General features: G+C 41.5%; 1 protein-coding gene across 1 annotated transcript in view; it reads right to left on the reverse strand.

The window, feature by feature from the left end:
• adgrv1 (adhesion G protein-coupled receptor V1) overlaps positions 1-13822 on the reverse strand; it is a 153952-nt gene extending 140130 nt beyond the window's left edge. Inside the window, 1 exon segment of the mRNA XM_036144433.1 lies at positions 13441-13822. Coding sequence (XP_036000326.1) covers positions 13441-13627 — 187 coding nt within the window. The 5' untranslated portion in view covers positions 13628-13822.
• Positions 13823-15814: the final 1992 nt, after the last annotated feature.

Consider the following 15814-nt stretch of genomic DNA (forward strand, 5'->3'; position numbering starts at 1 on the left):
TAAATCTTAACATTTTGATTCTCAGCAATCGCAATGCCAAGTGTTAAAGTGAAATGAACGTTAAAGGCAAGGTTTACTGTAACATAGTGAGGAACACTACCCATTTTGCCTGATCATAACTTTACATCTGATCAGCATGTATTCTACCATATGTCATAACCATTAGCATTTCTCAGACTTTTCTCAATATCTAATCCGTTTACAGCAGCTGGAAGCGAACGGCTACTTTTGCAACCCCCTGATGCTTCACCTCACTTTTCCTTGGCAAGCTCAAACAAATAACAGGCTCTGAGAAGTCTGAAGCACTTTAACCCTTTCACCTGTCAGCTGCTGTTGAAGCAACAAGCTGGTGTTAGGAGCCTGGTTCACGGAAACCTTTCACATCAGATCCCTTTGCAGACACGTCGCGCACACACACAGAAAAACTGATCTAATGGATATCCCTATCAGAGCTGCTGAAAGGTGTCTGGTTGCAGAGCTGGTCCTGGGGTCAGTGCTTACCGCTGATACCTCTAGGGTTTCTCCTGACGGTGGCCCATGTGTTGTAATCTTTTGCTTCAATTATTCACGGCAGGCCGAGGACTTCGCAGTCAGGGAACGGTAGTAAGCGTGACAGTGCAAGATTCAGATGCCACGTGCTGACTGCATCAAGTGTTTGGGATTACTGACTTAAAAGGAGCAATTTGTCCAGATAAAAAAAAAAAAGGTCTGAATTTTTTACCAAGCCGACTGCATCTTCTGTTCTGCAGCTATTTTATGAAAAACGCAAGCCCCCGTAACCCTAAACCAGGACCACTTTTTTCTTTTTCTTTTTTTTTAAACCAAGAATTGCAAACTTTAAAAGTAGAAAGCAATACTCTTACTTCCTTTTTGGTCAAGGGTGTGTGGAATAACAGTCTAGAGGGTTTTTAATCAAGGGCTTTCCCATGATGCGGCGTCCCAACCCTGAGGCTTCCCTGTTCCTGAGACGCCCATGGTGAAGAGCATGTGGTTACATCTGGCAATCACACACACACACGAGGCACACACAGATACACACACACACAGATCCATGTACACGCAGAAGTGATCTCCTCGCTGTCTTACACTGGGAGGCCGGCCGTGGGATCTCATTCATCAATCTTACAGCTGGACTCAGTGAAGTGGAGTCAGTCTGCCCACAAAGCGAAACGGCTCTGTCATTAAAACTGACTACTATAACAGAGGTTTTTGGACAGTTGCGTGTCTCTTCTCTGTACAAGTTCACACCGACCGTGCAACCGGATAAAATAACTAACCCTAACAGGGAAAGACACAAAAATAAACAGCAGCATATACAGACAGGCTGTAAGAGAGACAGGCGGAAAGCATAAGTACAGTATTAGGACGATTATGTGCAGTGGTTTGCAAAAATATTCACAGCCCTCAAACTTTTCGATGTATTTTCTGGGGAGCGACGCATAAGAAGTGCGTAGTTGGGAAAAGGAAATAAAACCTGAAATATGTGGGTTACATTTGTTATCTCCCCTCCTGATGATTCCACATAAAATGTAGTACAATAAATTAGCTTCAGTAGTTACTTAATTAGTAAATATGATCCGGCCCACTTGTGTGTAACTGGCACAACCGCAAATGTAGCAAGGCATGGCCATGCAAACTAAACTTACAGGCCTGACAAGGAGAACATCAATCAGAGGAGCAGCCGAGATACCCGTGGTAACTCTGGAGCAGCTGCAGAGCTGCGCCACACAGCGGGGAAAATCTTTCAACGGGCATGCAGCCCAAAAATCTGGTATTTATGAATGTGTGGAGCGAGGACTGCCGTTGTTGAAAGTTTGCAGTTTTCACAAAATATGTAAGGCACACAGCAAACATGTGGAGGAGGGTGCCTTTGTCAGTTCAAAGTTAAACATTTTGGGCTACATGCAGAACTCTAATGTATGGTCAAAAAATATAACCGCACATTAACCTGCGCACAATATGTCCCCCTGTAAAACAAGGTGGTAGCAGCATCATGCTGTGGGGATAATTGTTTTCACCAAGAACAGAGAAGCTGGTGATAATTGGCATGAAGAAGGACGGAGCTAAATAAAGGGCAACCCTGGAATCTGCAACAAATATTAGACAACCACATTAGTGGTTGGACTTCTGGCTTAACAGTGACTCCAAAAATACAACCAACAATGGAATGATTTAAATCAAAGCATTTTCATGTGTTAGGATGGCCCGTTCAGCGTCTAAACCTAAACCTGAATCCAACTGAGAATCTGTGGCATGACTTGAAAACTGGTATTCACAACCCCTCTCCAATCAATCTCACTGAGCTATTTAACTGGGTTATTTTATAAAGAAAAATGGGGAAAGTTTCTGTCTCAAGATGCACGAAGCTCGTAAGAAACACAGCGCTAAATAAAGCAGTGGCAGTGTTAACTCAGGGGGCTGAATGCAAATGCAGGCTCAACTTTTCTGATTTCTATTTGCAGAGGATTTCATGATTATCGTACTCTTTGCTTGTCCATAATATAAGTTTTCATTATGCTGTTGAAGATTCTCAGTCATCCAGGTCATGGTCATTCCAAAAAAAGTAAAAACAAAACAACTGGACTTGTTTTCCGTAGTGAAAAAAAAAAGGTTTTCATTACATTTGCAAGACAAAATGTATTAGGGATGTGAATTTTTTTTCTTGCCACCATAAATAGTAACCACAAAGCCAGTCTACAGAGTCATATACATTGGAAAATGGATGTGCCTTGTGGTTGGATGTCAAATAGGTAATTTGCAATCACTTTGACAAAAAAAAAAAAAAAAAAAAAAAAAAAAGCATATCAACTTCATTGTTTCTGAAATGAAACAGCAAACACCTTCCAATTCAAAATACTAAATACAAATACAGAAGTGTGGGAGTGGAGGCCTAGTGGTTAGGGAGCTGGGCATTTTTTTCTTTGAGAGGCCCCAAAGGTTGGTAGTTCGAAACTCAGTTTATCACTCTGGGTCCCTGAGCAAGACCCTTGACCACAGATTGCTCCCCATGTGCCACTCAGTGTTGGCAGAACACTGTTCCCTAAGGGATGGGTTAAACATAGAGACAAAGTTCCCTCTGTGAGACTATAAAGGGAAATATTTATTTAGAATATAATATAAAAAATCCACTATGCTGTCCAGTCCATAAAAGCAAAACAAGAAAAGCTCCTTTATTCGACCAGCTTATGTATGAATGCATCATGTTGATGATTTGCCCCCGAACCAAATACTGAAAATGAACCAACGGATTAAGTACCTTTGCTCGGTCTGCAGTTTTCTACATTAAGTGATGCCACCGGTCCGATAAGCGTCAGGCCCCACCTCAGAAACCACCCACCGGCTGGTCTCAGCCCAGCGCGGCCACGGCTGCCACTCCTGCTAAACTTCCCAGTCCATAATTGTGTTTAACATGTTGCTCTGTCTCTGGTATTTTTAGAACGGCAAATGTTCTCGGTGTACAGGAAAAAAATTTTGGAAGAAGAAATTATGAAACTTAATAGCCGGGTAGAGCCTAAACATACATCTTTAAATCTGACAAAAGTGCCTTAGTCACTGGGTTTATTTTGGAAAGCTCTGGAGTTGTTTTTTTTTTTTTTTTTTTTTTGAGACAGAAAAACTGAAATCTTTGTTTAACAAAAAGGAATTAGGTTTTTTTTTTTTTACTTTGAAAAAGTAATGGAGTCATGAATTGTAACCAAAATATGCTATTCAGCCTAGGAGGACTCAGAAACCAGTTGAATGGGCAGTTCTCTAAAGAGAGAAAAAAAACCATGAGGTCAGCCCTCCTACTATTGTCGGATGACACTTTTCAAATCAGCCATTTCTCCTTCAGGGGCAAGAGACTGCCAATCAAGTGTGCAATTTACTGTGAAAAAAGAAACTGTGAGAGAGCGAGAGCTTCCCTGACGTATTGTCCACATGGCCTTGGTCGGCTGCTCTCAACTTCAGCCAATGGCATCTCACATCTCTTACCAAAAACTAGAATTTTCTTCTTTTGGTACTAAGCAGTGGGAAAGAAGGGATAAAGAAAAGGAAAGTGGTTCCAATTGAGGAAAAGCAATTCTGAGTGTTTTCCAGTTTCGGCCGACTGATTGGCTTGTATGACACAGTGACAAAAAAGGGGGAAAAAAATAACTCCCAGAGGATTAAACAAGATTTTGTCCTCAATAGCCTCCCGGACCCAAAGAGGAAAACTGGAAGGAGTATTACTTCATTGCATGTAAATGGTTGGAGTCTGGATGAAATGCTAATTGCTCTTCAAAAGAGTTCAAAGGACCCGTTCAACACAGAAGGTAGGCATATCTCTACAAGAAAACTGGTTCGATTCACAATTCAGTGACCAGTGCACAATTTTAAGGAGCATGCTTTTGTTCACACGACATCCACTTCATTGTGTATGGTCGTTTCAAACTTTCTCACAGTCTTCTGTTCTTTTGTTGCAGCCACATTTTAGCATACTGGCCTCCTCTCCAACAGAATCCAAAGCCTCTTTCTTTTTCCCGCTCCTTTTTTTTTTTTGTCTCGCCTCTACGCGATCATTTCTGTAGCACATGAAACATCATACACATCGTTCTTACAGTGGATGGCGGACACCCTTTCCTTTTGGAAAACCCGTAATATCTGTTAATCACTGGGTTACAAATTACTGATAGTGATGTTTGCTAACCCCAAAAACTATTTGTCTACTACAAACCTGGGCAGGCAGTGAACACGCAATTCCAAGCTGCCACGGTGTTGCATTTAAAAGGTTTATTTTTAAGAGACCTGGACATTAATCAGAGATCATCTGCAGAAGCAAGCCAGTGACTAGGCAGAGAGAGCTGGCTTACTCGCTGTAGAGAAGACGTTTGAAGTTTGAACAATCAATCAACATCTATTTATATAGCACTTTTCAACAGGCCATATGGTGCACAAAGTGCTTTACAAGCTAAAATACAAACAAAAAGATGCTGAGATAAAATATAAAAATGTATAGGAAAATAACAGGATATAAACAGATAAAAACTAAAAAGTGAATAGCTGGTGAAGATTCCCAGTCATCAAGGTCATGGTCATTCCAAAAAAAGTAAAAAACTTTACTAAACCACCCATTACTAAGGGGGTGGACCTGTTTCGGTTGAATTTGCATTTTATCTAAGCCATTACAAGGCATTTGTTTGGGCAGTAGTATAAAGCTTGGTACTCATCATTACTCTAGACCTTTTGAATTGAGAAAGCTTCCTGGAGAGGAAGCGAAACGTCTTCAACTACGGAAAACAATTCCAGTTGCTTTGTTTTTTTTTTTACTTTTTTTGGAATAAAAAGTGAATAACAGCACAATTCAAAACAATTTTAAAGGTCTATATAGGAAAATAAAATCACAAAATAAACAAAAGTTATCCACAGTTGAACAGCTAGGAGTGAAAGGCCTGTCTGAACAGATGTGTTTTTAGCTGTGATTTAAAGACTCCTAGCTCAGTGATGGATCGTAGCTCTGGTGGCAAAGCGTTCCACAACTTAGGAGCAAAAACAGCAAACGAACGATCACCCCATCTTATGCACCTAGTCCTGGGAACATGCAGGGTTATAAGCTCTGATGAGTGCAGAGTCCTGACGTGGTGCCGAACAGTTAAAAGTTCAGACAAATATGCTGGAGAAAGGCGATTTGTGATCTTAAAAGCAAACAGCAGGACTTTAAAGTCTATCCTAAAGCGAACTGGAAGCCAGTGGAGAGAGGAGAGAATGGGGGTAATATGGGCATGTTTGGGAGTGTTTGAGAGGAACCGAGCAGCTGCATTTTGGACCAGTTGAAGTTTATGGAGAATGGACTGGTTGATTCCTGCAAATAGAGCATCCAGCCTTGAACTAACAAATGCAAGCATTGGCTTTTCCAGATCAGCCCGGAATAAAAATGGTTTGACTTTTGATAGACGTTTTAACTGAAAAAAGCCTGCTCTGACCACTGAGTTAACCTGTTTATCAAGCTTCAGGGTGCTGTCAAAAATCACACCTGATTTTCTCACGGCTCAAGTAAAAGGTGGGGAAATGGGACCAAGGCTTAGGGCCTGACAAGGTTGTTTATAATAGAAGAGAACATACTCTGTTTTCCCTTCATTAAGGTGGAGAAAATCTTGAGGCAACCACTGCTTGATGTCAGCCAGACAGTTTTGCAATATACAAAGAGTATTGTTGTTGTTTCATTAGTAAGTAGATTTGTATGCCATCAGCATAAAAATGAAAGGAGATGTTGTGTTTGGAGATGATAAGTTCTAGTGGCAACCAATAGAAGCAAAACACAACTGGTCCAAGAATTGAGCCTTGTGGGACACCAGAGGACAAAGGAGCTATTTCAGAAGTGAAGTTATCAATCATAACAGAAAACAATCTATTGCTTAGATATGAGGCAAACCACTGGATCATTGGACCACGCAGGCCGACATAGAGTTCCAGACGAGAAATAGGAACTGCATGGTCTACAGTATCAAAGGCAGCGGTGAGGTCTAACATCACAAGCACAGCTGAATTATTTACATCTAGTGCTGTGAGGATATCATTATGGACCTTCAGCAATGCAGACTCTGTGCTGGGATGGGACCTGAAGCCTGACTGAAGCTTTTCAGCAATTTCATACAGTGAGAGATAATCTTGTAGCTGTGACAGGACTAATTTTTCCATGACATTAGAGAGAAAAGGCAGATGTGAAATTGGGCAAAAATTAGAACAAATAGATTAATCAAGATTTTTTTTTTTTCAAGAACAGGCCAGACAAATACTGGGGCAAAGAAAGGCATGTTGTTGTGGTCCAATTCAAGGTCATGGTCTAGACATCAGAAGCAAGAGATTTCTCACCAGGGCACGGCAAGGCCGGAAAATCAAGAACCATGATAGTCACAAAAACAAGGAAATCGAGCACGAAAAATCGCTGGACATCTACTTGTTTAAATGTAATTATCAGATTAATTCTGCGTTCCATAATCTACCACTGTCTGACTGTCTTTAAAAGGGCAGGAAAAGGGTGCCTGAGATGAGCCTGACAGCAGAGATGCATGGAGGCAGCCTCACAGGTGCGGTGAATGATTCACAATCGATTATGTCAGCATCAGTCCTCCATAGCACAGATGTGGTGGAAAGCAGAATATCTATCTATCTATCTAGATAGATAGATATGACCAATTTTTTCAATGCAGTCTTTCTAAAACTCCAGAGATCTTTTGTGAGAACAACACTGTCTGCAATTCTTATGTAATCACAGTGAAAGTGCAATTGGGTCCTTTTTGTTCTGACTGTCCACAAGTCCTGATAGCTCTTTCTGCTGCTTTCTCCCTCTTTTAACATGCCTAGATGATATTAAGGTTTGAATTTTTTGAGTTTTAATGATTAATGAAAAACATAAGCCATTGTGTCCAGGCCTAGTTGTACTTTTGGCTCTCTGTCTTGAACCTTGTCGCTCTTATCCCCTACCTCAAGCAGTCGGTTGTAAATCAGCAGAAAAAAGTTGTTTTTTTTTCAGTTAAGGCAGATATATAAGCTTAATGCAGTACTAACCAGACCTGACTTGGAGAAACTAAACCATGCCTTTATTGCTACCCGTCTTGATTATAGCAATGCCTTTATGTCAGGGTTAGCCAGGTCTCCCTTTCATATCTTCAGTCCAGAATGCAGTGGCTCGGCTGCTAACCGGAGTTTGTAAGTTTGACCACATTGCACCGGTTTTTATCCTCTCTTCACTGACTCCCTGCGAGTCACAGGAAAAAAAATATTAAAATTTTCCTGTTGACCTATAAATGGCCTAATAGACTTGCACCCCTATATCTCTCTGACCTGCTTCAGCCTTATGTTCCTTCTCAGGCTCTAAGCTCCACGGATCAGCTGTTTTTGGTTGTGCTGGAAACAGGGATGAAGCGCAGGGGGGGGTAAGGCTTTTTCAGTCGTGGCTTCAAAACTCTGGAATAGCCTCCCTTCAGATATTAGACAGGCTTCTTCAATTTCGGTTTTTAAGTCTCTTTTGAAAACACATCTGTTTTCCTTGGCATTTGACCCAGTGTGAGTTGTTGCTAGTATTGTATTGCTCTGTGTTTTATATTTTTTCATGCAGAACTGGGTGGTAATGAAAAGTATCTTTGATATTGGCTTAAAGTTGTTGTTTTTTAAAAGGTTCTTTGATCTGACAAACACGCCTCTTAGAAATGTATATGCTAATTTACTAAATATGGATAAATATTTATGTATATACTAATTTACTAAAAAGAAAAAAATAATTGTAAGAAAAGATTGACAGATGTGTGTGTATGTGAATATTTGCATTACCAATCCATTGACTATACCGTTTTATCATTGCTCAGTGGCCGAGGCAGGGTACAGCCTGCACGGGTTGCCAGTTCATCACAGGGCAACACAGAGAGCCACAGGACATACAGCTGTGCATGCACCCACGCACACTCCTAAAGGCAGTTTAGAGAAAGCAATTTATCTGACAGCCATATTATCAGACAGCCGAAGGAGAACCCGAGTGCTGTCACCCCCATGTTTCAACGTGGAAAAGGTGTGTTTGGGGTAATGTGCAGATTTACTTTCCTGCCACACATAGTGTCTGAATGGGCAGCAGAATGATTAGTTTTAACTCAGATCAAAGTTAAAACCCATCTGACCAAGTCACCTTCTTTCACATCCTTTACATTTTGTGTAAAAATATAAAGGTCAGGTTTGTGAAAAGAACAAGTAACAGAAGCTTCTGAAATTCACCCGAGTTTTGAACCTCGGCGTTCACTACAGAGATTTTTTTTTGCTAATTTATAAAAACAGAAGAAGAAAACAAATCCTCTTGCTTTCACTTCACAATTAAGGACTACATTGTGGTGATATAATACAGAAAACTGTAATATACTGGAGTCTGTGGCTGTAATGTGACAAAATATGAAGAGTGCAACAGGTGTGAATAATTTTCCAAGACACCGTAGGTCACATGGTGGTGGGAGGCATAATGACCTGTACCAACAGGGTTTCCCTGGAGTACTTTTTTTCCTGATTGCTTTTCAATCCTTCTTTTGTCTCAAACGCAAGGAAAACAATGGGCGCAAGCAGTGGTACAACTGAAGAAGCAACAGTAAGAGGACAGATGGCCACGAGGGCTTTCCAAACGAACAAAATCTGTGATCAGCCAGACTTGTTCTCTTCAGAGCTGCACATCTCCCAGGCTGTTTCCAACAAGAATTTAGATTGTTTTTTTTTTGAGTTTCCCAAATTTAAATGTATTGAATAACCACAACAAAACATGCTGTGTTCCAGTTGTTTAAATAAAACCAACTACTCATGCATGATCAGCATTCAGCAAAATGCTTTAGAGCGGACCACTATGGAGGGCATGAGAATTTTTACCATCAAAGATGTTGCGGGCTAAGTTGAATTTTTCTGTGGAGATGTACAGCTGAGTGAAAGGTGTAGCCTCTAAAGAGAAGGGGATGAAACAACAAGGGTGTGTGTGTGTGTTCCTGTTTAAGCATGGCTTCACCATCAAATTGAGGACCGTTTGTACCAAAATGAGGATATTTTGGTGTGAATTGAATTTAGGTTAAGGTTAGGGTTAGGTATGCACTGGTAATGGTTAGGTTTAGGGTTATTGTCAGGGTTAGGGCATGGGAAGGGTTGAAAATGTCTGAAAATAATGGGAGTCAACACATGGTCCTCACTATATATAGCAAGATGAGAATGTGTGCACGTGTGTGTGTGTGTGTGTGTGTGTGTGTGTGTGTGTGTGTGTGTGTGTGTGTGTGTGTGTGTGTGTGTGTGTGTGTGTGTACTTGCAGATGTGTATATATATACTAGGGCTGGGCAAGTTAACGCGTTAATTTCGCGTTAACTCATTAGACTATTAACGGCGATATTTTCTTTAACGCGCGTTAACGCATGTTGGTCACATGCTTTTATTTTGTGAAGGTCTGTTGCTGCGGTGTAGGGGTTTGAATCAGAACAGTAGGTGGCGATAATGCGCCAATAACCTCGCTGTCAGCCAAGCCTCGGATTCAAAGAAGAAGAAAGGTGCTGGCCGGAAAAAAACACAGCTGACATGCGGAAGGCGGTGTTTCCCGCAGGTACCGCGAGCGAGCTTAGGCGAGGCGAGGCGGTGAGTTGGCGGCCGGAACAAGTTTTGTGCGGAGCGGGGTCTGCATCGACGCTGTCGGTGAAGTCGCTTCTCGTTTCAAAGTATCCATGTATTTTTGCCTGTTTTCCCCCTGCCATTCACTATATGCGCGCGAGAAAGCAACAACAAAAAACCGCGTGTCAACGTCAAATAAACGCAAGCATATCGAGTTAGCAAGCATTTCAGTTTAAAGTTCTTCCAGCATGGAATATGACAGAAACAAGTTAGTTGGAACCACTGCCAAGTTAAACTTTGGTATTGAACATAAAATGGTAATGCTGCTCCCTGCTGTTACCTCAGAAATTGCCTGTTTTTGGTAGATTTTTTCCCCATAAAGAGAATTCCCTGTCAGTGGCAATAAGCTTTAATTTATTATTATTGCTATTTTTGTTTTACATGTTTAAGTTGAGCTTTACACTAAATATGTGTTACTGATAAGTGCTACAAATGTTACAACACTTTTGTTCATATGGCAGCAGAACATTAAAATAAAAGTGCTCTTTACACTACTTTTGAATTCATTCTTGGAGTTTGTAAATACAATGCGATTAATCGCGATTAATCGCGATTAATCGCACTGATTAATTAAATTAAATATTTTAATCGTTGCCCAGCCCTAATATATACATATGATTATGAGAACTGACAGGTCCTGGAAGGGGGGGGCGACTATCTATCTATCTATCTATCTATCTATCTATCTCTCTCTCTCTCTCTCTCTCTCTCTCTCTCTCTCTCTCTCTCTCTCTCTCTCTCTTTCTCTCTCTCTCTCTCTCTATATATATATATATATATATATATATATATATATATATATATATATACATATATAGCTCACTACAAACCACTGCAACTAAAATCCAATAATATCTCCTGTGAATAGGCATGAAATGTTAAGTGGTTGTTAAAAGTTACTTATAAAAAAATAAAAAAACAAAGGAAGATATTTTAAAAGAGTCATTTATGATGGATCTAGATGACAAACCCCCCCCCCCCCCCCCCCCCCCCAGATGCATGAGAGACCTGATAGGTCTCACATGTATCTGCAACCGTTGCAGCTCTTGACGGCATGTTTAGACTCGTGCTTAAAGGTGACCTTCTGCCCCAGCCTTAAGTTTACTTCTAGCACTGTCTTGTATTCAGATCATCCCCTCCCATTGCTAAAGAAAAGCAACCCCACTGCATCATGCTGCCACCACCATGTTGCACCGCCAGGACGGTGTGTTCAGGCCCATGCGAGGTACTAATTTTGTGCAGCACATAGAGTTTTGTGATTTTAAAATGGTTTTTAGCAAACTGCAAACAGGACTTCTTATTTCTTTCCTTCAACAATGACTTTCTTATTGCCGCTCTTCTATAAAGGCCAGACTGTGACATGCACAACTAATAGGCTTTCCCACCTCAGCCTTGGGAATCTGCAGCTCCTCCAGAGTTACAATGGGTCTTTCAGCATAGGTGGACGACGAAGTCTTTGTGGGTCTGCGGTTGTGCCGTACTTTTTCGAGTGTTGGATGATAGATTGAACAGTGCTCCGTGAGATGTTCAGAGCTTCGGGTTCTGTTTCATGACCCGGCCTGCTTTAAATGTCTCCGCAAACGTCTTTGTGTTCTTAATACGCGAGGTAGGGAACACTTTTCCAAGTGGGGTGTAAAGACCAACTTTGTTCAACTTCTCCTGACAACGCTGCACCTGCGTCAGACAGATCCTCTGCGGCGACCTGTTGCAGACCAGCGGCCTGTTGCCTCCACTGCCAAGGACCGAGCTCTCCTCCCCTGCATCCCCGCTGAACATCAATCTCCTCCTGTCTGTGACGTGCAACACTTCAGCACCTCTCATAATGAACAGGCTCCGTTTATGGCTCAGCCCCCCTTTTGTACTGTGCAGCCATGAGGAGGAGGAGGATGGGGGGGTTGAGACAGAAGGAGAGCGAGGCAGGCAATAAAATAGTTTCCGCCCAGTGAATCACATTCAGACCCTCACACGGGCGAATGGGGGCTGACCCCTGCCAGGCAATGACATAAACACTGACAAACAAAGGGACCCGAGCCTCTGGGCAAGTGAGGATCTTAGAGGGCAGGAGAGCTGCAAAAACAAATCCAATGAGACGTGTGACGGAAATAAGAGTGTGTACGCCTTGTGGATGTAAAATGGCAACTTTTATGCCCTCTTTATTTAAAAAAAAAAACACAAACCAGTAAAAAAAATGGAAAAAAATGCATACGTTTCCACAAGCATACATTTAACAAAAGTATAAGGTGGAGTGTGGTGCTGAAGAGGGGCAGGTGTAACTGCTGAATGGATACAGAAGCAGCTCTCCCACAATCCCCCGGAGAGAGAAAGGATTTAACTCTGCCGAGGCGCCGCAGATGAAGCAACAATAGAGATTTGCCAGGGACGCTCCAAGATGACATCATGTCAGATCAATTAGAGATAAGGAGGCCATATTCAATCATTCAAAGACCGAGAACCCCAATTGGAACCACCGCTGCGATCTGTGGTGCCTTAATATAAAGGGCTAGACTCAAAAAAAAAGAACGGCTCTATATAGGCGCTAATTTAACAGTAGCGGCGCATGTGCGCGTCTCCAAGCGTGCCAAGATTACTCATAGTCCGGGTAAAACCTATATAGATTAGTCGGCCGGGGTCTTTATGAGCGCGTCCCCTCCCCTTGCTCTCCGTGTGTGAGCCAGTTGTTTTATTTCGGTGGGAGAGGGAGAGAGCCCCACACAAAGCGCCGTAATCACAGCGGAGATCCTGGACGTAACCATGGAAGCGTTTGTCTCCGTCCTCAATGGGGCTGCCCCCGCCATTCATTTGAACTGATTGCGCTGAATCAATATTTAGGCTTTTTTGGATTTTATTAGCTGCTCCGAGGGGGTATTTTTTCTCTTTTTTTTTTTTTTTTGGCCGCGCGCGAAAAGAAATTAGCACTTTTAATCGTTTTCCTATAGTCTCGCACAATGAGTCTGTCTGTCTTGGAGCAGTCTGGCATAATTGATTAGGAGGATCGCCACTCATTTGTGGCCTTTATTCTCCGCGCTATTAGTCTACCATTGGGGACAGTTGATGGAATTGATGACCATTAGGTCTAATCTCCTGTAACATAAATCTATAAGTTGCCTCACAGGAAACCACCGGCAAGTTTTTTTTATTATTATATATAATTCATTTTCTAAAGTTTTTTTTTTTCCCTGATCGTATCACAGTTTTAGGATGATGACCAAAGCCATCATCCAAGGAGGCGGCACCTACAAAAAAAAAAAAAAAAAAAAAAAAAAAAAAAAAAAAAGAGGAGCGTCAGGAATAGATCATGTGAAACTTACCTGACACCTTGCTCGGTCCTCTCAGCCCAAGGTAATTTCCACTGTCTTTACCGCTCTGATAACATCGGTGAGCGCTCCCCAACTCCTCCGCTTTACTATTCCCGGACGGCAGCAGTTTCAAAACGGCATCATCCTGTTGCGTTTCAGTTTCCCGAGAGAGCAGCGTGGGATGGAGCGCGTCTGTCATCTAACGGGGCTTGGAGCAGTTTACAAAATAAATAATAATAAAAAAATAACAATAAACCCTCAGGTTCCCTATTCCTTGCTTGCTTGCTTTCTCCCGGAGAGTTTGAGCGTCGCTGTCTCCCTGCTGCAGCTCACAGCTCGGCGCTGACCGCAGCCATGTGGGAGCTCCTACTGGAGGAGATTAGTTCAGAGCTACTCAGCGACTCACGCTCGGTGAAGTCTAATGAGACGCGATGTTTTAATCCTGTTTTGTCTCGCAAGGATGAACTCCGTGGTGTGTTCGCCGATGGCGCCACCGTGTGGTATAGAAAGGCATAGCCTCGGTACAAAAAAAAAGCAAAAAAAAAAAAAGCAGAACATCGCTGCCTGGTTGTGTCTGTGTGAGGATCTTTGTCAGGAGCTACAGGTGCCTCTTAGCAAGTTATAAAAAAAAAAAAAAAAAACTTTGGGAAGCCAACCACCCAGAGCCAGTGATTATGGCTTTAGCTGATAAAAAATACAGAGTAAGCAACTCAGAAAATTTAGAATATTATATAAAATCTATTTAAAATAAATATCCCCAGAATGTCCATGTAATAGACACGCGGTATGATCATTGAATACTTGGTTAGGGCTCTTTGTACTGCGGTCAGTGCAGCATGAAATGGAAGTCATCACCCTGTATCTCTGCTGAGGTGTTAATAAAGTCCAGGATTCTTTTATATCGGCCTTCAGCTCATCTGCATTGTGGGTCTGATCATGTCTCCCAAACATAAGGTCACAACCCGATGGCCGATACTCTCCTATAAAGCTAAAGTTATGTTGGATTGTGAGCATCTCCACTAATCCTTCAGTCTCTGGGAGCTGGATTTCCAAACAAAGAACATACAACTTTAGATTTTGTACCACTGGGCAACAGTCCAGTCCTTTCTTATCTGGCAGGTAAGACTCGTGTCCTGGATACATCTGTGGGTGTTGAAGCGCTGACTCCCACTACAGGAGCTTTGCTTTGCTTCAAGATCTTGATATAGATTCTCGACCAGGACATGGCAATACTAAGATATTAAATAGAAATAAGGCAACTGTTTAACACTGTTGTTTAAAGAAAACAACTTTTCTATGAAATGCCAATTTATGGCACCTGTATTTTGTTTAAATGGAGGCAACATTTAAAGCATAGGATCTGAAATGAAATGCATCACTGATGTAAGCATATAAAACCTGATCAGCAATCAGAACTGATCAAACATGGCATCGCAGAACTGCAGCGATGTTTATTTGCCACATTTAAGAAGATTCCGTAAAACTTCCAAAAGCCTGCGGTAAATTTTACTGCACCGATGGTTGACAAATGAATGATGTACATGAAATACCACACCAAGTCCTTTTTAGCAGTGGAGCAAAACCATCCGTATCATTAGTGTAAGTCTATCTAAGTGATGCTTGCAGGTGTTGTTACCTGTGTTGTACATACTCTATAACATTTCTTTCCTCTTAAAAGTATTATTTTAAGATGTTCTAATGTTTCAGACGGAGGAATGTGCAGGGACAATGAGAAAGCAGGATATTGGTTGGGAAAAATTGTATATACGCAGTAAGATCAGGTTAAAGGGAGCTACAAAGCAATATGGAGAAATGTAGGAGACAGACATCAGCTGGGGCATAACATATTCCCAATATTAATACATGTGATGTAATTTAAAGGTTAAAATGCTTTATAGTAGGACACAAACGCACTGCAAAGTAGGGGACCCTTAGTGGTACTCAGAGAAGACTTAGGTCTCAGGTGTTTCAAATGTAAATGCTGAGCAAGAGAGGGCTAATAAGGCTAAATAGACCAAAAAAGATTAGTGGTAAAAGCACTTTGGAATTTACACCAAGCCAGTTATTGTCAAAAGGATCTGATGAGAGTGAACTGAGAACCACCAATTACTACTGTTGCAACATTCCATTTAATCTATAAATCTGGTCTGGGAATAAGATCAAAAAAGTTATAAAATAAAATGGTGTTTACTCAATGACCAGACGAATGTACAATGCAAGTTAATAGCAATCTATGCAATTCCGGCATTCAAACACTAAAAGATGTTACCAAATTGAGGCTCTATGTGTTTCTGTGTAGAAAAGATTTGATGGCTTACAAACGGACAGAAGTACAAATTGACTTAATTACAGCAGTTTTCAACACATGGCAGCCATGTTGGATTTT

This window comes from Fundulus heteroclitus, chromosome 12, assembly GCF_011125445.2.
Source record: "Fundulus heteroclitus isolate FHET01 chromosome 12, MU-UCD_Fhet_4.1, whole genome shotgun sequence".
Taxonomy (NCBI): Eukaryota; Metazoa; Chordata; class Actinopteri; order Cyprinodontiformes; family Fundulidae; genus Fundulus; species Fundulus heteroclitus.